This window comes from Monodon monoceros, unplaced genomic scaffold (genome assembly GCF_005190385.1).
Source record: "Monodon monoceros isolate NGI ecotype Baffin Bay Population unplaced genomic scaffold, NGI_Narwhal_1 Super_Scaffold_2, whole genome shotgun sequence".
NCBI lineage: Eukaryota > Metazoa > Chordata > Mammalia > Artiodactyla > Monodontidae > Monodon > Monodon monoceros.
In genome coordinates this window covers 58,709,524-58,734,962 of record NW_021703776.1, presented here as the reverse complement: position 1 = coordinate 58,734,962, position 25,439 = coordinate 58,709,524, and the positions used below count along the sequence as shown (strand labels likewise).

Genomic DNA, 25,439 nt, shown 5'->3' with positions numbered 1-25,439 from the left:
CTTCTTTTCTTCCTGGATCCCTCATCTCCACTCTCTCCAACTTCCACACTGTCAGCCCATTTGCTGGGGTAAAACCTCTAACGCTGTCCTGTCTCTCCTGAACTCAATGGCATCTCAAGCCAGGCAATTTGGCATCAGAACCTCCTCTCAGAGCTTCTTGGAAAACACATCAGGGCAAAGGAAAGAGGCGTAATTTTCTGACGGCAGGCCGTTTCTACAACTGCTAGTCTGAAATGAAGATAGCAGTATTTCCAGTTTATAAATTCACATGGGAAAATCCACTTAAAGCGCCACCAGCTCTCCGTATCTTTTTGTTTGGGCTGGTGAGCAGGACCAAGGCTGTGACCAGAAGGAGATTGGTAAGGCTGCCAGGGTGCCCCCTGCACCCAGAGCACAGACAAAAGCTACTGGATGGTATCTCCTGTCGTCATTTGCTTTCACAGCTGTCTACACATAAACCAAAGGAGTTAGCATCCCCGAAAACAAAAGACAAAACACAAAATGTGAAACGGGCAACTGTTTTCACTTGCTCAGAGATAACAATATTCTTTACTGCTACTCCCAGCGGAAAAGTACTGCTTGATATTCACCAGATGATCTCTAAATGCCAAAGACTGGGCATGCTCTGTTTTTCTTTCATTGGACGTGGGAATGTGAGGAGGAAATGGGCCCAGTTCTCCGGAGCTAAGTTAACATACATATAGGTGTTTCTAAGCATCAGCATTGAGCAAACTGCCTTCTGAAATCTCCCGTTTGATTTGATTCAAAACAAGTAACTAAATGTGGAAAGCAGAGGAGTTTGCTGTCTCGTTACTTTACCATCAAAGACCAGGTGGAAAGCATAAACTGGAGCTCTCTACCTGCCCTTTTATAACAGAAGAAAGAAAGCAGAGGCTCCCTTACCTTAAAGTTGTGTGTCTTCTCATAGTTGAAGTGGTTGTCGTTGTGTGAGAGGGCGGCCCTTCGGACCAGGGAGGAGATCTGTGGACAGGCAAAGAGTTTGAGAGGGGGCCAAAGAAAGCTGCCTTTGACTCCCACCTTCACCCCCAAGGCCACGGCCAGAAGCTCCTGGCGTTTCCTGCCTTGCTTAGGCTTGCGAACCACAGCACACTTTTTCTCATTTTCCAGCCACAGTTCCTCGGAGAACATAGTGCCCGGATCTCAGATCTTTCTAGCTTCCTCTGCGGAGCCTTGGGAAGCTCAGAGCTGTCAGGTTTTTTGAACCGCGACTAATGTTAGGCAGCAGATTAGAGGCAGCTGTGTCCTGTCTGCAGAGGCCTCGGGCATGTGACCGGGAAGGGCCGCTTTGAGTGATGGAGGGGGCTCTGCATCTGAATAAGGACAGGGCTGTTTTGTTTTGTGCTATTTCTTAAGGCCGACGTGTGCCTGGAACAATAGCACACAGTCATGAGCATGGCACCCCCCAGAAGCTGTATCCAGTTAGCCACTGAGGAACCAATGCAGGAGGCAGGGGCAGGCGGCTTTATTCCTCCTGCCACAGCTCATTGCCAAGGAGGGACCTCAAACACTCCTTAGCATATTTCACACACATGCGTGCACACACACACACACACACACACACACACACACACACAACCCCCAACCAGCTCTGATGTTCAAAGCCTGAGGCTGTATCCAATTATTCTGGGGCTCTGGACCCCATCCTGGGCTGAATTCCAGCAGATTAAACCTTTAAACCCTAATGTTTAATCTTATAGGGGATAAAGCCTGCGTCTTTTTTTAAAAAAAAATCTGCCCCAGCACTGGAAAGCTTAATTTTTATTCTTATGCACGCATTAAATTAGAACAGTCTGACCACTGAATGAGGCATAAGAGAATGGTATAGCATTTCAGCTCCGGTTTCTGCAGTCAGAGTTTCAAAATAAGAGGCAGTATGTCTTGCTCCCGTCCTGCCTCTTATTTTGGATACCCCCATCTTCCCCCGACCCAACCACAAACAGCTCCCTCCATACAAAGACAAGATTCCTTAACTGAAACCAAAACATCATAGTTTTTTTCTTTAAAAAATTTTTTTCCGTGTTAATTCTGTTAGTATCCAAGCTAATGCCCTCCCCTTGCTCTTAAAAGCATCTGTTTGATGGTCTCCCTTGGGACCCCGGTTTTCTGGTCCCAGGTCTCTGCATTAATAGAAGTGGGGAAATCATTATGTCTTAGGAGTACTCCTAATCTGTGGGCAAAGTTTAATGCAGCCAGTGCCAGACAGTAAGATCAATGCTTTTGGGACTAGAAAACAAGGACATAGATGGTTGGACCATGATGTAGATGGGACTGTCCATGAATCTCACCCCATCCTCTGTGTGGCCCCATGTTCCAGCGCCTCCAAGCAGCCTTGGGGAGAGTCATAAAAGATCAATCTTTTCCTTGTGTAATTCTTTATTCCTGGCAATTACTGTCATTCCAACTTGGTTCAGAAGTCCATCCTCTCATTTCATCCTCTTTTTACTTTCAATAATAATAACAGCCAAGGGCTTCCCTGGTGGCGCAGTGGTTGAGAGTCCGCCTGCCGATGCAGGGGACACGGGTTCGTGCCCTGGTCCGGGAAGATCCCACATGCCGCGGAGCGGCTGGGCCCGTGAGCCATGGCTGCTGAGCCTGCGCGTCCGGAGCCTGTGCTCCGCAACGGGAGAGGCCACAACAGTGAGAAGCCCGCGTACCGACAAAATAAAAAAAAAATAACAGCCAATTTTACATTGGGCTTTTGAGCACATTAACTTATGTTATGCCAGACGAGATTCAGAATGTGTTAAGTGCACTTACTCATTTACTCTTCTTATGAGTATGTAAAACAAGACTTTTATTCCCATTTTGTGAAGAGATTATGACATCAAGAGGTATCTCAGGGACATGCAGTGGGTTTACGCAGCAGAGCCAGGACTAGAGCCCAAAACATCTGCATCCAGCACCCGTGCTTCTGAGCCCCATGTCCAAGCGCCTAGGTAAGCCGTGCAGGGCTGCCTCCTTCACTTTGTCTTGCCAAATGCTTTATCTGAAATATTGGCCAAGTCTGGCCTCTCCTTACTATTCTTGCCTCACAATAACTCAGACCCTTGATATCTCTCCAGTCCACCTTATACACAGCTGCACAACAGCTGTCTTAGTCCAGTCACCACTCCACCTCTGCTCAGAAAATGTCAGTGATTCCCCATGGCTTGACTGCGTCCTAGCATTGTGGGTTTTTCATGAGCTCATCTCAATCTATCCATCTTATTTATTTCCCTATACTCCCTGCCACAAATGCTACAAATCTGCTTCTCCGACATAGTCAACTTCCCATCTTGGTAGTTTGCTCTGTCCTTTAGCATTTTCCAGCATCATTTCCACATCTACATATCCACCAATGTTCACATTTGAACTCAGATGCCACCCTCTCCAAAAAGACTTCTCCAAACTCCCCACTGTAGGCAAACACTTTCCTCTGGAATCTCGTAGTGTTTTCCCCACATTTTTCTTATTGCACTTATCACTTTATTAGAGTGATTTATAACAGGTCTTATGGTCTGCCATATTGAGAACTGCGTGTGACATGTTCTATGTCTGGTTCACCTTTGTTTCCTCCTCCAAAAGGGTCTAGTAAGATTCCCTGCCATAGTAGCACTAAATAAGCTGTTGAAAGCACTTATACATACAGGAAACCAGAGTTACGGAGGAAGGTGTGCAAAGGTGGTGCATGGAGTGGGGTCTCTTGCCCCATGCATCCCCATGCTTTAGCTTCCAAGGGTGTGAACCTCCAGGGGTCTGCCCTCCTCATGGTCTCCACCACACTCCTTAGCCCTCCTTCCCATCGCCCAATCCTAAAGGACATCTGCCACGCACAAGGATTGACTGAAGGTTTGGCATGCCTTTAACAGTCTTCCAATACTTAGCCTAAAGGCAAAAGGACAGAGAGGAGGAATAAGGGTCCCTTTCGCAAACCTCACTGCTAGCAAATCAAGACAGACCTTTTGTTGGCGAGTCATTCTGTGTAAGAAGATATTCTGTGATCCAAACTAGACTAAGTATATGGATATATGGTTTTGGAATCTGATAAAATAACTCTTTAAATGGAAAGTGGGCAAAAGGGGTCTCCTTTACCTTTTGGTGTGTGGGTGGTTGAATACAAGAAGATTTAATATTCTTTTGTGTGTCTGTGCCTTTACTTATAACAAGTAATTTTTATTTCTGACAGTGACTTCTTTTTCAGATATTTGTTCAATAGAATTTACCCGAACACAAGACACATTCAGATATGTGAACACCGTTCACTCACTTAAGATGCGTCTTTATAGGGAACTGTTAAGTGTTAGCGTTTGAGCAAGCATTATTGTGAGAAGTGTGGAGGACCCCAGATCACCTCTTATTAAAGGAAAAATGATGACAAAAGTCTCTTGGTAAAAACTTCCCTCTTAAACAGCCCTCCACACACAGAGCTCTTCTTATCCAAGCCCCTCCAGGACGGAGGCTGGGTTTCTTTGATATCCTCACAAAGTCTAACACATGTTGTCTATACACAGAGACAGGCTGGCAGTCTTTTTCGAACAAAAATTTCTATCTGACGTATTTTTATTCATATATTCATTAGATGAAGCACATGTCCCGGCACGCTCCGTTTAAATCAGGGATTGTCCACCTTGGAACTACTGACATTTGGGGCCGGATAATTCTTAGTTGTGGAGGAGCTGTCCTGTGCATTGTAGGATAGGTAGCAGCATCCCTGACCTCCACCCACTAGATGCCAGTCGCATCCCCCAATGGTGACATCACAAATCTCTCCAGACACTGCCAAATTTCTCCTGAGGCAAAGCTGCCCCCAGTTGAGAATACCGGGGTTAGATTAATACCACAAATATTTACAGCATGCTTCCTCTGTGCCAGGCATTATGCTAAGCAAATGCTTATACTGCTTATATGCCTAAGTGCATATGTTGGCTTATTTAAGATTTATAACCCTCTGAGGTAGGTACTGTTACAGTCACCCCCACTTTGAGAGGAAATGGGAACTGAGGGTTTAAGTGATTTGCCCAAGGTCACACAGCTGGTAAATGGTAGAGCTGAGATTAGAACCTGGGCACAACTGACTAGGTCTATGCTTCCCCCCGCCCCACCGCCCAAGAATAAGTTTATTTTGTGTGTGTGTGTGATAAAATATGCATAACATAAAATTTACCATTTTAACAATTTAAAAGTGTATAATTCAGCAATTCAGTGGCATTACGTACATTCACAAAGTTCTGCAATCAGTCCCACTATCTAGTTCCAGAACATTTCCATCACCCAAAATGAAACGTTTTACCCAATTAAGCAGTCACTCACCATTCCCCTCTCCCTCCAGCCTCTGGCAATGGCTAATCTGCTTTCTCTGTGGATTTGCCTATTCTGAATACTTCATGTAAATGCAATCATGCAATCTATGGTCTCTTGTGCCTGGTTTCTTTCAGTTAGCTTGTTTTCGAGATTCATCCATGCTGTAGCATCTATCAGTACTTTATTACTTTTTATTGCTTAATAATAATCCATTGTATGGATGTGCCACATTTTGTTTATCCATTCTCCAGTTGATGCACATTTGGGTTGTTTTCACCTTTTGGTTATTGTGAATAGTGCTGCTAAGAATGTTCTTGAACAAGTTTTTGTTTGAACACCTGTGCCAGTTCTTTTGGGTATAACAGTAAATCTATGCTTTTAACCACCCTCTAAACTACCTCTCATCCAAATAAAGTTCACATTTTAAAATATTCAGGAATTAAATGCCAGAATTACTCTCTTCCCCATTGTTAACCTGTTTACAACTCAGGGCTGGTGCTCCCTGGTCTGGTTTTTAAAGAGGAGACTTCTTTTCTCCCTGAGTCCTCTGCCAAAGCAGCCATGACTTAAGATACTTCTGGAAGGTGGGGCTATAAATAAATGGTGACATAAGCTCACCACTTCCCTTTTCCTTTTTTATAAATAAGGGTTGGATTCTATTTTCTATGCATGGCATCTCACTCTTCTTTGTCTCTATGATTAGGATCCTGGATCCAAGAAAGAATCAGGTAACGAGACGGCAGTGGAAGTTTGTCAGATGAAGACAAGGAAGCACGAATGGGTCACTGGGCAGGAAAACATGGGGAAACGAAGCCCGCTGGGGTGCATGTGTACGTATAAAGTGCCCAGGATGGTGCAAGAAAGGACACCCTTCTCTCTTCTCTGACTTTAGTAATCTAGCATCTTAAATCCATAGGGAACCTCAGAAGCTAGTCTAATCAAAGGCCCCTTCTCCACCTGGCTTCAGGCAGACCCACATCTTGGCCTCTGGGGACCACAACAGTCTGCCTTTTTAGTACCAATTTCTAGAAAAGGTGATTTACCATCCATCTGCAATCCTTTCATAGACTTCACGTAAATTCCTGTGGTACTTTTTTTTTTTTTTTTTTTTTTCAGTATGTGGGCCTCTCACTGTTATGGCCTCTCCCGTTGCGGAGCACAGGCTCCGGACGCGCAGGCTCAGCGGCCATGGCTCACGGGCCCAGCCGCTCCGCGGCATGTGGGATCTTCCCGGACCGGGGCACGAACCCGTGTCCCCTGCATCGGCAGGCGGACTCTCAACCACTGCGCCACCAGGGAAGCCCCCTGCGGTACATTTTAAGGAGGGCTTTTTGAAAGTGTCATCATCAACCCCAAGACAGTCTCCGAGTCCTCCTGGGGCCCCTCTCACTTCCATCTCTTGAGTCTGAGTCCCCCCTTGGGTGTTGAAAGCCTGACCTATACCCCTGCTACCAACACTACCCTGTAGATGTAGGCATCTGCTGCCTTGTGGCAGTATATGAAATGAAAATCAATATTACTGATGCTGGTGAGGGTGTCATGAGGACAGCTTGCCAGCAGGCTGATGGTGTTTTTAAGAAGTGGCCCATTGCTGGGGAAAAAAGCTGGCAATGTATCAAATGCCTCATGTGCATTGATCCAATGATTCTATTTCTAGGATTCTCTTAAGAAGGTCTTCAGACAAAGAATTAATAGGTAGGTAGATAGATATCATCATAATAACAAGAAATGAGAAAAGGCCTAAACATCCATGACAGGGGAAAGGTTAAGTACATTATGGTATAAACATGTAACGTTTGTACGTTAGGGAGACACTAACAAACATGATTAAAATCACTTTTAGTGATGAAGGGATATGCCCCTGATATAACGGTAGGTGAGAAGCAGGCTCTTGAACCATGATTTCAGTTTTGTAAGTAGATGCATGCAGAAATATCAGAAGGAAAAACACCAAAATATCTCCAACACACCAAACAACTGGGGAGGGGGCAACAGTTCTCTCCAGGTGGAGAAATTTTAATTGACATTTATTTTCTTCTTTATTCTTTCATGTATATTTTGAGCCTCCTACAGTGATTATGTTCTGGTTCTATTATATAAAAATACAGATTTTTAAAAAGTATATTATAAAGACGTTGTTAGCTTTCGTGTGCACAGATGATAGACTAACATCATAGGTAACCTTTGAGCTCACCTAATCCCACCTACTCTTTTCACAGCTGAAGAGACTGAGGGTCAGAGAAGTTCAATAATTTGCACCTCCCTCCCCTCATCGCAGAGCTATTCTACAACTAGATCTAGATCCAGACTCCAGGTTCTCTTGGCTGCAACCTTCGACAGAGTGTGCTTCTCACACTTAGGTGGATCTCAGGACCCCCAGAGGTCTGGTTCAAACACAGACTGCTGGGCCCTAGCTCCAGGGTTTCCGGCTCAGTCAGTGTGAGATCAGGCCTAAGAATCTGCCTGAGAAAAGTTCCCGGGTGACGCTGATGTTGCTGCTCCAGGGACCACACTTTGAGGACCCGTTTTGTGCTTTCCTCTGTACCTGTGGATCTCAGCCTTACCTGATCATTAGAATCACCTGGGGAACACAAATGCCCAAACAAACAAAAGCCACGTTCAAGCTCCACCTGAGACCAATGAAATCCAAATTTCTGGGGATGGGCCTGGGCTTTAAAAAAAAAATCCCTCAGGATTCAAATGTGCTCCTAACATTGAAAACCACTGCACTAATCTCGAGCGCTTCAATTCAGGGGGATTATCAGAGAAGAGGGAAGTATGAAGGGAGTAAATGCTATTGAAAACCACCCCACCATAGGAATCAACACCTTTTCAAACACAGAATGTGAAAATGCTTCTATTCACGCCCACCCCTCCCTCACCTCCCATCATGCCACTTAGAACTCCATAGACTCTTAAAGGCAAAAATCCACACCATGGCCTATAGGGGCCTGCGTGGTCCAGCCCCTGCCACCTTCCCAGCCTCACCCTCCACCCTTTCTTCCCGCCACCTTAAGAATATATAACCATGACCTAGCAGTACGATTTTTAAATTGTTACCTTCGACCCTCCCCAGACTGCTAACTTTATGAGAGCAGATACTGTGTGTGCTCAGGTCACAGTTAAAACCCCAGGGTCATACCTCAAACGTGGCACAAAGTAGGTGCTTGCTAAATTTTGCTGAATGAATGTCCATGGCTATAAGATATCGTGAAGTCAAAGTACCACTATAGAGGTTTATTATCATCACTACCTATTCATCTAGTCAATTTACTCTTTTGAGTCTCTGATATAAAATCCAGGGGCCATGCCCTTTGGGGTTTTCTTTTGGCCAAGCTATCAGATTTTTGGTATCACAAGAAGGGGTACTGGAAACAGGGGGACTCTGCCCCAGGGTGAGGCCCTAAGAGTCACAACCAAGTTCAGGACTAGAATAATATTAAAAGTACCATTGTATATTTGTGGACTATATTATATGGTATCTCTGTAACCAAGCAGAACCCTAGGGGCCTTCCCAGGACAGACCCCGCCCAACCCCCCCACCATGTCCTCTGCCTGCCTCTTGTTCGTAGAAAAGATGTAGTCTCCAAGGCTTCCCCTGAGTCACACAAAAAAAGCCTGGCTCAAGAATTAATGATTGAAAGGATGTGAACAAGTAGTGACAAAAATAGCAGTTGGGCTAGGAGAACTGGAAACAATTTAAACAGTAAATCGGCCATATGGCAGTCACAGAATCTTTAGTTCCTCCCAGAAGTACACAGATAACAGTATCTGATGTACATTCCTGAGTCACTTTACAGATACTGAAGCCCCTACCAAATGAAAGAAGTTAACTACATGATGACCATGAGCATGTAGCCCCCAGTCCGGCTGGAGGGTGAGGATTGATAATGTTAACCCCTGTGACACTGCCCTGTTACCTCACCATCAATCAATTAGAGAATTGTGCACGAGCTGATCACATACCCTGCAACATCCCTCCCTCACCTTGCCTTTAAAAATGCTTCTCTGAAACCCATTGGGGAGTTTGGGCCTCTTGAGCATTAGCTGCCCTGGACTCCTTGTCTGGTGCCTTACAATAAATGCCGCACTTTCCTTCACCACAACCTGGTGTCAGTAGATTGGCTTTACGGCGCGTGGGTGAGTGGACCCAAGTTTGGTTCGGTAACATCTCTATTCTATGAGGAAGGTAAAGCGGGAATCATTATTCTCATTTTTACAGATGAAGAAACCGAGATCCTAACGGGTGTGTCCTGGGGAATGGAATCAGGTCTCCTGATTTTCTTCCTTTTTTTTTTTTTTAAAGTTTTTTTTGATGTGGACCATTTTTAGAGTCTTTATTTTTATTTATTTATTTATTTATTTTTTTGGCGGTACGTGGGCCTCTCACTGCTGTGGCCTCTCCTGTTGCGGAGCACAGGCTCCGGACGCGCAGGCCCAGCAGCCATGGCTCATGGGCCCAGCCGCTCCGTGGCATGTGGGATCTTCCCGGACCGGGGCATGAACCCGCGTCCCCTGCATCGCCAGGCGGACTCTCAACCACTGCGCCACCAGGGAAGCCCTTGAGTCTTTATTGAATTTGCCACAATATTGCTTCTGTTTTATGTTTTGGATTTTAGTGGCAGGCATGTGGGGATCTTAGCTCCCTGACCAGGGATAGAACCTGCACCCCCTGCATTGGAAGGTGAAGTCCCAACCACTGGACCACCAGGGAAGTCCCTCTCCTGATTTTCTTCCCATGGAAATCCCTGGCCCTCCTGTCACAGCAGATCAGCAGTAGAAACCGCTCACAGCTGACACGGGGCTCATTCCTCCTCTCTCTTCCTAGAGGACTTATTACAGACTTTTAAAATGGGGCCCCCACCGAGTTCTTCTACTAGCTATACCTCCAGTGACTAGCATGAGGCCAACGTTAGCTCTCATGAAAGTTTTGTCTCATGAAAATAAACAAACCCAGTTTTTTTGCAGTCTATTTTTCTTGCCTTCCATCAAAATAACTTCTAATTTTAAAAGGTTGCTTTTATTTTCTTGCTTCGACCATCAGTGTGTTGCCCACACATCTATCTGAGGTTCTGGGGTTATTTCCCCAAAGCTACAAACTGTGAAATCCAGCCCAGATTCAGAGACGCCCAGCAATGTGCTGCAGTCATTCATTCCGCCCAGAATGCTGGGAAGAAATCTGTTTGTTCCTTTTGTTTTCACTCTCTCTGGGTCATACTTAAATATTTTTAATTGCTGGATATTGGTATATTAAATGTATGCTTACTAGTTATCATTTCAGTATTTGAAATACACACCTGTGTGTGTGTGTGTGTGTGTGTGTGTGTGTGTTTGATTGAGAGAGAGACAGATGGAGAGAATGCTTATGAGAGGACAGTGGATAGAGGGGCACGGAGATTTTCACTGTGGTTTTTGCTGTGGCATCCTACATCTGGTTCTCTATTCTTGTTTGCAAGTGAAAAAACTAGAAATACTAAGTGAAAAAGCCCAAATCCCAAACTGCTGAATGATAATCAAAGTGGTAGTTTTCTTTTATCAACACTGCTAAGCCCAGCCTGTCTGATCCTATGAACTCTGAACATTTCCCCGATACTGCCAAATCTCTGTTGCTTTGCCTAAGAACCGCCCCATTAGTGTTTGCTATACTGTGCTTGTGGTTTTCAGTCCTGAAAGAGGAGAAAGACAACAGGGATATGATTCAACTGCAAACTCATTCCCATGACAGCAAAAGAAATGAGAGACCAGGGTGGGACCCTGCCATCTTTCCCACCAACGTGCCAGTTGAAGCTGCATAATCCTGGCTTTACTGGAGTCTGTCAAAGCATCAGGTATCAAGGGCTGACCTGGCTGTCTCCTAAAACTCCCGGTGACCTCCAAATCTGCTGTGTCCTGGTCCGAGGAGGAGAGACCTTTGACTCTGATGGCACGACACGCCCAGCTGCCGCTCTAATTGTTCTCCAGGGACAGATGGCCACTCTCAATACGAGAGACACAAAAAGGCTGGAGGATCGGTCCTGCCGCCTCTCTTACAACTCATTTCCCTTCATCCACAAAAGTCAGCGTTCACCCCAAACTGAAGGCCTGTGCGGTCTCCAAAATGGACCAAACCACCTTGTTTGGAAGCACATAAATAATCTGATGCTTCTTGGGTGATTGATTGTGAAATGTTGACATTGCTGTCCTTCCCACTTCATTTCTCCACCTGTTTTATTGAGGCTGATGTCAACAGTTTTGGCTAATGGCTGCTGTTTTTCACAGTCTGCTTAGATGTAGACACAAAAGTTACTCCCCGTTACAGAGAAAGACTTCTGGTTACATTAAGCATTTCACACATTTCAACAGGTACTTGTCGGTATTTTCTTTTTGTGCACAGTTTTTGAATGAGGAAAAAAAGAGGTTTACATCAGAATGTAGTAACCCATTTCCTTACGCAAGAACTTGAAAAATCGTAGTCAGATTTCTCCAATGCTGAGTTTCAGAAAGGACAGTAAGGTTATTTTCAAGAGAAGGGAGCATTTGTGGAATCAAATTGCTAAAACTGCCTTATGACACGTTAGGTAACCTTTTATAAAACTAAGACCCAAACGGGCAATGCAAACCTTAAGGGAGAAGCAGCTATGACAAAGTTCCCAGCTGCTAGTTTGCTTCTTGCCTGACGTGACTCTCTTTTCTTATTCAGTATTTATATCCTTTGCTTTCTATTTTCCTTCCTTTGCACCTTCCCATCTCTGGCCAAAGAAGTAGGTACCCCCAACGATTGATGTAGGGGTTTTATTACAAAAGTCAAAGATGCTCAATTTCTGGCTTATGGCACCCAACAGTATAGTAGGATCCAAATGTATTTCTCTCTTGTCCCCTCCCTGCCACTGCCGCTCACTCAACTGAGCCTGAGAAATCTCTGCCAGAGGCTAGAAGCTTTGCCGAATTACACTTTCTTGCCATAGTGCAGCCTGGCAAGTTGTAGAGCATAATGTGCCACACAGAGCCTCAAGCTGCTTTTCCACCAGGTTCTTTGGTCAGCTGTTGGGTTAGGATGCACCTTTACTGAAAGAGAAAAATCAAATCAACCAGCTGTCCCCTGCGTGCAAGCTGTCCCACGTTGCAAATGACAAGAGAGACACCTATCAAATGTTTTTTCCAAAATTTCACACACAAAACACCTCAAATTCCCCCCCCCCCCCCCCCCCCCGCTGTGTTTTTTACAGTGAACAATCACCCAAACAAAACAGTCCTTGAGGCCACTCACAGCTGTGCAGCTGATCCTGCCCAATATAGTTCCTGGCGATATTTACCAACTCGAGACTTCTGAAATACACATGCTTGCACATTCCAAATGTGAACCTAAGATGCTTTCTGGCCTCCTGTGTGAGTGGTGACAGGGATTTTCAAATTCTGCAATTGAACCTCATATTTGTGTGTTGGGAAGACCAGCCTTCTGCCAAGTATATATGGCCCTGTAGCCCGTTCCCAGGTGGAGTGTCAGAATACTGTGATGATGCAGACGCTTCTACCAGCCACTGGCCAGCCCTGGGAAGAGACACTGTCATCCCAGTGTGTATACATGAATATTGCAGAGGGACAGTTCAGTCTGAAACGACCACATCCAATTTGACCTCAGCTATGTTTTAATGCAATAAAACTATTCTTTAATATGTTTAAATATAGTTTTTTCCTTCCTTCCTCCCTCCCTTCCTTGCCTCTTTCCCTCTTTCAGCAAATATTTACTAAGTATCAATCATATGTCAGGCACTGTTTTAGGTCAACGGGATACAGTAGCGGACAACTGACAGAAATCTCTGCCCTCAGACAAGAAACAAAACTAGTAAATACATTATATATTATTCTAGAAAGTGATAAATGCTACAAAGAAAAATAAACAAGAATACAGGATAGACATTAGTAATCGAAATTTGTGAAATGGCATTGAAACATTACAACAATGTTTTGTTGCACCAATTTTATAAACTTTTACAGTGCAATACGTGTTATTTTTCAGAGACAAACCAAAGTTTAATTTCGCAAGGTTCATGCTGTTTGCTTTAGCAGCATTTGATGGTGGATCTTTTATATACGTTTGTAATAGATGAAAAATAAACCAGATTGCAAATGCTTTTTCTTTCTTTTTTAAAGCAAACCATGTACCAAGTTTTCTGGTCCAAATTGTGTAGGATAAGTTAAATTGTGTTCTAATTACCAATATGAGTGTATTTCTGTAAGTATAGTTATGTTGAAATAAAGTTTTAAAAAGCAAAAACAATACAGGGTAGACAGTGATGGGGAGGGAGGGTGCAATTTAAAACAGGATGGCCAGGAGAGGCCTCATTGAGAAGGTGACACCTGGGCAAAGACCGGTAGGAGGTGGTGGTGAGCCATGTTGATATCTGGAGGGGCAGCATTGCAAGCAGAGGGGACAGCAAATGCAAAGGTCCTGAGACACGAGCAAGGTTGGCACGTTCAGGAAATAGCAAAGATCAAGAGTGGCTAGAGCTGCGCGGACGAGGAGAGGTGAGGCTCCCAAGGGCCTGGCAGGAGAGAGGAAGGACTTCGCTTTTACTCTGAGTGACGCGAGCAGCCACTGCAGGCCTCTGAACAGATGTGTTGTATGATCTGAATTACTTTTCAAAAGCATCGCTCTGACTGCTGTGTTGAAGACTGTAGGAGGGCAAGGGTGGAGGCAGGGAGGCCAGCCAGTTAGAGGCTGTTACGGAAATCCAGGGGAAGAGAAGACAGTGGCTTGGGCCGGGGTGGGAGCAGCGGAGGTGGTGAGGAGGGGCCAGATTCTGGATATCAATTCAAGGTGGAGCCCAGAGGAGCAGCTGACAGGTTGGATGTGGAGAGAGAGAAAAAAAGAGGAAGTGAGCCAGGCTGGGGCCTGTGACCCTTTGCTGCAGTGCTTATACCTGGACAAATGTCTCCTGGAGCAACAAAATACAAAGAAACTATAAGGGACTAAAAATAACTGTGCGCATGTGCGGTTGGGGCAAATTATGAACAAAATACAAGAAAAGACCCAAAAGCCCAACTGCCACTTCTGAAGAGCCGGGAGCAAAAGCAGGGAACTGCGCATGCCCCCTGCATACAGCACCACCAAAGGCATGGGCAGACCACCTAAGCCACCCTTCTGGCCTGACCCCTGGACACACCCTACCCTCACCCCATATAAGGAACAAGCTTGCCCCCATCAGTGAGCAAGCGAACCTGTTGTTTGTCCTCACTGCCCCCTGCTGCAGCGGGGGCCCCAATAAAGCCTTGCCTGAATTTCTTGTCTGGCTTCTGATCAATTTCTACTGCTTAAGGAAGGCCAAGAACCCTGGTCGGTAACAGAAGGACTCCAGGATAATGGCACAGTTCGGGCCCTGAGCAACTAGAGAGATGGCACTTCCATTAGGAGAGATGAAGAAGACCGTGGAAGAGGCAAGAGTGACGGGGAAGCGCAGAACTCCGTTTGGAGTGTATGAACTCCGAGTAGGTAGCTGGACATACAAACCTGGGTTCCAGGGAGGGGTGGGTGCTGGAGACACACTCCTGAGAGCTGTCATGCCCAGACGGATTTACAGCAAGAGAGTGAGTGCAGACAAGAGGACTGCAGAGGCCCCAGGACTGAGCCCTGGGCCACCCCAAGCATTACGAGGTCAGGAAATTGAGAAGGAACTAGCCAAAGAAAAAGGGGAGGCAAATTTGATATCCTGGAAGCCGAGGGAAAAGATGACCAATTGTGCCCAGTGCCGCTGACAGGTCAGGTGTGATGGGGACTGAGAAAGGACCATAGGATTTAGCAGCTTTTAGGCAAGTGAGTGATCACATTGACAAGAGCGGTTTCCAAGGAGCGGCGGGGGAAACCTGATTGCAGATGCTTTAAGAGAACAGGAGGAGGAGAGAGCATTTGGAGCAGAGACTATTGTTAAGCTAGGACTGGAGAAGGTGGGAACAAGAGGAAAAAGCAAAAAGGGGTGGGGAGAGGTAGGGTCCAGAGAGAATGCTTTTACTTTTAAGAAGGGAAGAAGCCACTGTGATTCCCTCTGTCCATCATAAAACCACAACCCGTGTGGTGAAGCCTGACAACAATTTGGGTTAATGACTGCTGATGCTTTCATGTCAATCAGAAGGCCCACGTGCCTCCTCCCTTGGTGCCAGCAGGACGTCAAAACCGCACAAGCCTCTGCGGGTGCAGCTCCCTCCTCTAGCCCACCCCCCCTCCCCCACCTCCGCCAAGCACCGCACAGCCCTAAGCCAGTTGTCCCTCCCAGCTCTCTCAGGCCATTTTCAGACCTGCTGGGGGACCTGTCCTGCTCTCTCCAGCAAGTCTCATTATGTGAGTAATAAAACTTCATATCCTGTTGGTGGGCACGTGGCATCATCAATATCCACATCGAGGCAAATTTTGGGTGGGGGAGGTCCATCCACCTCTGTGAAGTGGCTACCACGGCCTATTAGAACTGAAAAGCACCTTCACTGTGGCCCGTGACCCTGACCTTGCACCTGCTGCTTACTGCTCTTCCACATTTGTTCAGTGCTCAGAACCCAGGACCCATTCTTTGAACACATGATATTCTTTTGTGAAGCCACGCCTCTGCACATGTGCTCCCTGCCACTTAAGACTTACCAAATATATTAGATTCATATCAGCAACAAAAGAGAAGAAAGCAACCCTAACAATTACTGGACACATACTGCACCAGGCACACTAACGACTGTCTCGTTCAATCTGCACAACAGCCCTGTGAGAAAGATATTATTATCCCCTGTTCATAGATGAGGAAACCGAAGCGAAGAGGGCTGTCACTGCTCAAGCTTACACGGCTAATAAGCAGGACGGATCAGTTGCTTCTGTAGTTCGCACTCCTAAACCTCATGTGATTCTGCTTCCACATATTCGTCCCCCAGGAGGTTGTAATATCCCGAGAAAGGACACTGCACTCATATTTTCTAATCTCTTTGGCATCAAGAACCAAAAAGCGCTCAGCAAAGATTTATAAATAAATGAACGTGTCTGGTCTGGCCCAATCTCCCCATTATACAAGGAACGTTAAGGTAAGTTAGCTGCTCACGTTCTCACAGCAGTTAGTTGTAGAGTCAGGACAAAGAGCCAGGTCCTTGGAGGGCAGGTTCAAGCTCTTTCCACTGTGCAGCAATGGATCTGGTCAATATCCATGCTCTCCCAGGCTGCACAAGTTAACACACACACACACACACACACACACACATACACACACACACTAAAAAGCATATCAAATATAGGCAGGAAATTGCTAGACAATGTACACTGTTAAAATCATCTCAGAAAGTAATTTGGCCATCTGTATCAAGAGTTTCAAAATACTAATATCCTTTAATATTCTGTAATTCAAGAATTATCGATTCTAAGAATCTGTCTTAAGGAAATGATCCTAAATACAGAAAGGCATTCATGGCAGCATTATTTCTAACATTAAAAATGGAATATATTGTGCATGTCCTAACCTTAGGAAATAGCTGAATAAGCATGACGCTCATGCTGCAACAAAAAATAACGTTTGTGAAGAGTGCACAGTAACACGGTTGTCATATACTATGTGAAGATAGCAGGATACAGAATTATAAATGTACTATGATTACAACTATATTTAAAAAGCCCCATGCATAGGAAATCACTGTAAGGAAATAGCCCAATGTACGTATTTTCTGTATCTTTCATAATTTCTTTAATTAATTACCGTTATAATTGGAATGAGAAAAAAAAAGGAAAAACTTGCCACAGAGAAACAAAAACCTTTTTTTCCCCCAAGTTTGCATCAGTTTTGTTTTGTACTAGGAGGTCTTTACCTTACAGGGAAAATTAGGTAAGTTTTAAGCATAACTAGAAATCAAATAAATCTAAAATATTAGAGTTTTCTGTGGTCTGGATCTCACAGCTATAATATATTTAAAGAAACTAAGATGTACAAAAAAAGTGGTTAAGAAATGTTATTAGACATGAAAACTTTTAACCTAGCAGGTATTAAGAAAGGATTCACTTTTGGTGGGGCTTAATACCTGCCATTTTATGGCATCTCTTGATATGAATTAAAATCTTTTCAAAATGCAAGACAGATTTATGTTTATGTAAAAATAAGATTTAAACCTCCGAAGAGATTTTGACCTTGAAATAAAAGTTTTCAAATAAAAATACTGTTTCTGTTATATATTATTGTTTGTAAGAGTCAGGAGTTAAAAGAAGAAGGAATAAATATCAGGTTTGCATAACATAGATTTTTCTCTAAATAAATTTATTCAACCCCCCAAAATTACATCCTAGCACGTATAATATACCTATGAGACTTTAGCTTTTGTAATATTTCAATAATGATTTGGGATCGAGGAGCTTCTATTTTAAATAATTTAAATGTTTTCTAGTTTAATCTTTTCACTTCAGTCTTATAATAATAAAAATGAAATAGGGCTCCGTTTTTACTTTTTATCAGTAAGGAAGGTTTCCAGCCATCTCCTGAAGAGTTGTGTAAGAAACTAACACAGTAATTGACCATGCGCTATTTTGGTTGAAAATGCTTTGAGCTTATCAAACCCCTTGGTCATAGAAAGGGCAAATACAACTGTGTCTGTTTGCTAAGAATTCCTTGGTAAGAGTAAAGACTCTGGAGCTAAGCTGTCTGTGTTCAAATTCCTGCTCCAACCCTTCCCAGCTGGGAGACCTCATGCCAAGTTACTTAACCTCTCTGTGCCTCTTTCCCTCAAATATGAAATGTGGATAATAATAGTAGTGCCTCATAGACGACTAAATGTGCAATTTAAGTTGTGAGTTGTAAATTGCTCAGATCTATGCCTGGCATCATTTTATATGTATATATGCATATATAATTTAATGAATAAATTAACTTTAACGATTATGCAGGTGATGCTTTCAAAGTAAAGCCTAATCTGAGGAAGGTGTTGACAACTGAGTTTAACTAAGATTACCTTTACTTGATGTGATATGGAGAAAAAATTCTTTTCTGATCTGCCACAGTTAAAAAACGCATGGTCATTTAAATTCAAGCAGAATCAACAGAGAGCTAAGTGTAAGCTAGAAGTATACTAACCACAAATGGCAGTTCTCCAAGGCATATATGGTGGAACACACAGCGGGTTGCACCAAAGATGTGTAAATGCTGCAAAAGTAGGCTTGTCTCCTGAAATATTTTGATGATATCAGAAGGAACAAAGGTAACAGGGGTGTATTTTAGGATGTGAGTTTATAAAAAACAAACAGCATGAAGGAAGAAACTGGAGCTTATATTGATCTTGGGGATTAAAATATGGCTGGTCACCTTAGTCCTGGGCTCCGGCATGGCACTCAGGAAAGAGCCTTCAAGACTCTTGGGGAATGGGGTGATCAGCAGCAGGACAGGCTGTGAACATCTGAATGGGCTCAAAATCCTCACTCTTCAGCTTCCTCACCTTGTACAATATGACTGCGTGTGGGGAGCACGGGATGCTCCTTGCTCCTGTGATGCAAGCAGGCTTTTTTTTGGAGAGCTGTGGAGCAGATAACAGATTTCTAAAAACAAACCATCAGCTACTTCCAGGAGTCACCAGGCCATCCTTGGTATATCCCCAGTAACTATTTTCAAAGACAGTTACACTAAATCCAGCTATAATGATTTAGACTTATATTTGTTTCCAAATAGCTCTTAGACTGAACTTATAGAACACTAAACATATTTTATGGTGACCCACTCAGGTTTCAAACTGGTGTTTCTAAACTATCAGTTATCCCAGCTGTTTTATGATTAAAGAAGTTTGTAAAATTCTACATATATCCCCTTCTTGGAGAATTACCTTTTATATTACCATTTAGAAGGATCAGCATTTTCTAAACTTAATTGTAACCATGTATGGCCAATGAGTATCTAGAAGTACTAGTGTCTGGGACACTGGTCCTCGCAACTCAGGACTGTTCTGAGGATTAAAACAGATAACCCACATTGTTTGCGGTAACCAAAACACAAGGGCTCACAGAGGTTACCTATGATTATCATTAATAACAACTACTCTTTTTTTTTTTTTTTTTTTTTTTGTGGTACTTGGTCCTCTCACTGTTGTGGCCTCTCCTGTTGCGGAGCACAGGCTCCAGACGCGCAGGCTCAGCGGCCACGGCTCACGGGCCCAGCCGCTCCGCGACATGTGGGATCTTCCCGGACCGGGGCACGAACCTGCGTCCCCTGCATCGGCAGGTGGACTCTCAACCACTGCGCCACCAGGGAAGCCCAACAACTACTCTTTAAATAAGCTTAGCTAGTGATCCTGCTGTATCCTGAATGGTGTACATTTAAGAAGGCTGGTACTGGTTCTGCTAACTGGTCCTGAGTGACACGGTGGGGAGTGGAGATGGTTCTTTCTCTCCCACATGGCAAGTCATTCAAGGCAGCATGAGGCAAGGTGAGCACAGGATGACTGGCCACAGCTGATGGCCTAAAGTGCACTGTAGAACGTCGGTTCCAGGCGGGTAGGGCAGGAAGAACCACCTCTGGGCACTCATTCCGAGATTTGTACACCAGTGGAAATGGGACACAACGTGGCTGGTTCCTGTGGGTCCCTTAGAGTTGCTGTGATGTCTCGCTGGACAGAGCCCAGGGTGTCATCTGAATCCCAGCATTCCATATCTTGACCTCTCAGCTCCCTGGTGCCAGTTAGTCTGAAGTCCCAAGATCTCTGGGCCCTGACACAAGGTCCTGGCATCCACCCACCTTATTTTACAAAACTCCTTGATGTATAAGAAACAGTCCCTTAGCCCCAAATGACATGTCCTAAACGATCTGAATCCACAGGAAACTGCCCACTTGCCTCTTGCCCTGAGTCCTTCCAGAAAATCGTTGCACTTGCAAAAGCACAAATACCGGCTGCCAAGATCCTACGGAGAAGGAGTGCATTTGTGGGGCAGGTGGAAGCTTGGGGGGTGTCACTGCTCTGGGCACGCTTGCTCGGTCGTCGGCTGTTACTCCAGGCTCAACTGCTTGGCCCTGGCTTTCTAATATGGGTTCTGTTGCTGCGTTAAGAAGGCCTCCTGCTACTGCTCCAACGGAAATCTGGTGCCAAGGGCTCTTCTCTCAAAATTGGCATCATCTAAGGTGAGCACTGAATTCAGGAAAATGGGGGTGAGGTTTTCCTGCCACCATGTTGCCGGCATATTCCAGGCATGAGGGGGTGTTGGTGACCCAATTCTCCCCTCACGAAAAGCGAATAATACATGTCAAGAAAAATGAGTCTCAAAGGGTGATGAAATGAGTTAAGGTAAGATTTCATTCTGTCGGGTTCTAGGGTTCAGTTTCTAAGAATTAGGGGTGTGGTATTTTAACAATGGCTGCAAAACTCCTATCAAAAACAAAACAGTCCTGCAAAAACATTCCTCTTATCAAGATATGGGGTGGATGTCCTCTCCCAGGAAAGCTGGATGGACTTGTGTTTACTTCAGCCAGTAGAATATATGATGGCAACATGACATGATTCCCAAGGCTGGGTCATAAAAGGCAATGAAGCTTCTGCCTTGTCCATGGAAACCCATACACTGGAGCTGTGAGCTGTCTTAGAAGAAGTTCAACTATACTGAGGCTGCCAAGTTTGGGGGAAACACATTTCATGGAGAGGACTCATGTAGACACTGATTTACACTCTTGCTAAGTTCAGTGCTCAAGTCATCCCATGTCAGGGGCCACGTATGAGAACAAAGGAGTTTCCCGATGATTCCAGTCCCCAGCCATCACATTCCCCCAGCCTTTGCACCTTCCCAGATGTGGCCCCTGACAGCATGGAGCAGAGGAAGTTTTCCCCACTATACCCTGTCCTAGTCCTGAGTCACTGAACCTGTAACCATAATACAACAGATATTTTACACGACTAAATTTTGAAATGGTTTGTTTCTCAGCAATAGTATCTAAAACGAGGTTTTAGTAACATAGCCTGTGAAAGTCCCTTCCACTCCCGAAGTAAAAAAGCTAATGGCCCTGGGGACCAAGCACATCTGTTTATTCAGGTTTATGACAAATCACGAAGTCCTCTTTAAAGGATTAATGCTCAGAAGTGTTACAGTGTTATGGTGGTAGGTTTTATTCAGAATGCATTTGTATTTTAGTTTCTCTGCACAAACAAAACATATGTGAAACAATGGCTATATTTTTTCCATTATAAGAAAAACACTATTCCAAGGACTGTATTAAAATAGGTTAAATGAGTAGGAATTCATAGACCCAACTATTTTAGTGTTTATGAAAGTTAAGGTGTTTATGCTGTAGGGCAATAGAAATATATAATTACAATTTATTATGTCAGACACTGCTCTAGGCACTTTACATTCCCTCTCTCCCATCCAACCATCCAGCCATCCATCCACCCATCCACCCACCCAACCAATCAACCAACCAATGGACCAACAAACCAAACAATCAACCAACATCAAATGAACATCTCCTAAGTATGAGGCACTGTGCTAGGCTCTGAGCATCAAAATGCAAATAAAATCCAGTACCTGTTCTCACTTCAGGCAGTTCATAGACTAGGAGACGTGTTTATAGCCCAGGAAGTGTGACACATGCAGTGCCTTGCTGCTCATCACTGCTGTATTTCATACCTGAAAGTCTCTCTTTCTCTAGGCCTATTGCTTAGTCTTGACTAATGTCCATACTTGGCATTGTCCTGAGAATACAAACCTACATTGCCTGAAAATAAATTTTTGTGCTCAGTATATAACTTAAACTTTGAGTTTATGTATCTCTCTATGCATAGAAGCCCAGGAAGGTGGGGTCACACTGTAAACTTGGATCTCCCCAGGATATACTCCAACCCGCCCAACATCATCCTTCTTTGTTCACCTTGCTAATTCCTATTCATCCTTCCAACAGTCCCTGGCTTCCCATCACTTTCGGCAGGAAGCTTTCCTTTGTGTCTGTTTTAGCTCAAATGATTCTTTTTTTAAAAATTTTATTTTATTTTGTTTATTTTATTTTTGGCTGCATTGGGTCTTCATTGCTGCTGGCGGGCTTTCTCTAGTGGTCCAGTGGTTAGGACTCTGCGCTTCCACTGCCGGAGACACGGGTTCAATCCCTGGTTGGGGAACTAAGATCCCGAAAGCCGTGAGGCGCAGCCAAAAAAAATAAAAAAGGTTACACTTATCAAGACACCGTGCTTTGTACTTTGCATGCATTACTTCATTTTATCCTCAAAACAACCCCATGCAGTAGATACTGAGATGGAAAAACTGAGGCTCGGGTGGATAAATAATTTGCTCAGTTCCACAGCTAATAAGGGACATAGCTCGTTCTTGAGGCCAAGATTTGTATGGCTCATGAGCCCATGTCTTTAACCTTTACATGATTTTTGCACTTTTCATAAAAAATTAGCCACTATAAAGTTTGTATACCTGTTCAGTATCAATGGGATGAGCCTCTAGGATCTCTGTTTCTTCCCACTCTCCCCTCATGACCTGTGGCCTTATCAAATCAACCTCTCTCACATGTGAACACAGTGATACCTGTCAATCACCCTGTCTGAGGAGCATCTTGGAAGCAGGAAGCCACAGAACATAAAGATCAGACAGTTTACACTTACAAGACAGCTTTGTGCCTTTGGAACAGGTACTTGCCAGGAACGGCACCCTGCTCCCCAAACTGGGTTAAGCTAGACAATGCATACTGTATTGTCCACAGGGCACGGCACATAACAGGTGTGCAATAAATATTGGCTGGATCTGAACTTGTCCCTTACAAAAGGGTGATAGGTCCCCTGGAGGAAGTGGAGCCTGTTCTGAGAGATTTGTTCTGAGAGTGTGTAGGGCATGGACCCTAGGAACTACATGGCTAATAATTCAGTGGTTCCCAAAGTTTGTTACACATTAGAATTGCCTGGGGAGCTTTAAAAATCCAGATGTCTACTTGCTACCCCAGGTCAATTAAATCAGAATGTCTGGGGGTGGAAGCCAGGCATCAGTATTTTTTAAAGATACCCAGGTGATTCCAATGTGCATGTGATAAAAAAGGTTTTCTTCAGAAGAACACTAAGGGTCACAGTGAGATTGTGGCTGCTGGTTTGGAAGAGGGGCAGCTGTGCTTTGCCTTAGTGACTGAGAGGGAGGAGGTGGAGGACAGATGTTGACATGTGGATGCAAATTTGATTGGTTGATTGTATTTTTAAAAATTAATTAATTTATTTTTGGCTGCGTTGGGTCTTCGTTGCTGCGTGCGCAGGCTTTCTCTAGTTGCGGCGAGCGGGGGCTACTTGTCAGGGTGTGCGGGCTTCTCATTGCAGTGGCTTCTCTTGTTGCAGAGCACGGGGTCTAGGCACATGGGCTTCAGTAGTTGTGGCACACGGGCTCATTAGTTGTGGCACGTGGGCTCAGTAGTTGTGGTACGCGGTCTCAGTAGTTGTGGCACACAGGCTCAGTAGTTGTGGCACGTGGGCTCAGTAGTTGTGACTTGCGGGCTCTAGAGTGCAGGCTCAGTAGTTGTGGCTTACAGGCTTAGTTGCTCCGCGGCATGTGGGATCTTCCCGGACCAGGGCTCGACCCCGTGTCCCCTGCATTGGCAGGCGGATTCTTAACCACTGCGCCACCAGGGAAGCCCGGTGGATCGCACTTTATGTGTTGATGTCTCCTCTCTCTCCTCCTCCACCTTCCTTTCCTCCTGGCCTCTTCCTCTTGCTGCTGCGTCATTGGCTGCCTGGTTTCTACTGGTAGCAGTAAAATCTAAGGACTTTCGAATGCAGGATATACAAGCTTCTAGAGGCTTCTCCCATGCCACTCGTGAATTTGCTGGAGCTTTGTTCTTGCTTTTCTGGATATCTGAGAGCTTGGCACGCAGGCAGGGGAGGAGGGGTGAGATGGAGCCCTCCTGGGCTGCAGGCTGATGTCACACCTGGCCAGTGGGTGTGCACAGCTGTCCCAGCAGAGGCTCCCACCTGTTGCTGTGGGCTGCTTTGTGAGGTTGGGTTAGCTCCTGCAATTGGCTTATTGACCTCAGAAAGGAATTCTTTGTTTCCTCTCCCATTGCACACATAACCAGATGTTTTATTGTGTCCTGAGGCAATTGGGGCCTCTCTGGCTGGTCCATGGAGGTCTCACCTAATGAAGAACTTGGAAGGGGAGATGAACTGGACACGTTTGATCTGTGTGGGGAGAAGGATTAGCCAGGTTAAACTCACCCTGATTTCTCTAGGGCTACCTTCCCCTTTCAATGGAAAAAGAAAAAGAAAATTCCATATTACATGGGAAACCAGAGAAGGGGAAGTATCGTGAGAGAAAAAGAATTAGTGCCACATGAAAAAGAAGTGAGGTTAAAAACACATGAGGAAAGAAATATGACAGTTCTTCCCAAAACCCTGAAAGTCTTTGAAAAGACATTTAAAAATAAATTTTAAAAATAATTAAAATGTGTGGATGTGAGCCCTTCACAGCCTTCAGAAGGAGAGATTGTGACCCCTGATCTACCACGTTCCTGGCAAGGAGCATGGTTATGGGAGAGATTGAAGGATTCCTGAGAAAACTTGAGACTACATGAAAGGGAACAAGAAACTGGTCTCTCCTAGTTTAGTGTAACTTAATTCAAAACCAGGGGAGACTTTTTGTGAAAGAATCACTGTCAAATTCAAGGCAACAGAGTTCTTAACTGGTTGAATTTCACAAATGTGTTTTCTGGGCATTACATCTGTCCATTCCTGAATTCTGATATTTCGTCACGCCCTTGGATCATTACACAAAGCACTTTGCAGATGAGATAGGCAAAGGAAATGTCTTATCTTCTTGGGTGTATTTGCCATACTAAAAGCACATCCTTTCACATATCCAAGTGATTGAGGGAAACTAAGAATTTTGATAGGGGACATTTGATAAATATTTTGATTTGATTAAAAATTCTCCTGCTCATTACACATGCACTTGTTTTTTGTGTGTTTCATTTTTTGTCCCAACTGCTGTGATCTTGGCTAAATAATCTGATGTATTTGGGCCTTGGTTTTATCTCTTCCAAAATGAAGGCTCAGCCAGGACCACTTTCCATCTGCAAATGTTCAATAAACATTAACTCCAGGCCCTAGGAATACAGATGTCCTTGAGAAGTCAGAAGTTGGGGATGGCAGGGGGCTTCCCTGGTGGCACAGTGGTTGAGAATCTGCCTGCCAATGCAGGGGACACGGGTTCG

The 25,439-nt window shown here is 44.6% G+C and overlaps 1 protein-coding gene across 1 annotated transcript in view; it reads right to left on the bottom strand.

The window, feature by feature from the left end:
- CHN2 (chimerin 2) overlaps positions 1 to 25,439 on the bottom strand; it is a 335,941-nt gene that overhangs the window by 41,115 nt on the left and 269,387 nt on the right. Inside the window, exon 7 of the mRNA XM_029232904.1 lies at positions 904 to 981. Coding sequence (XP_029088737.1) covers positions 904 to 981 — 78 coding nt within the window. The remainder of the gene's footprint in view (positions 1 to 903; positions 982 to 25,439) is intronic.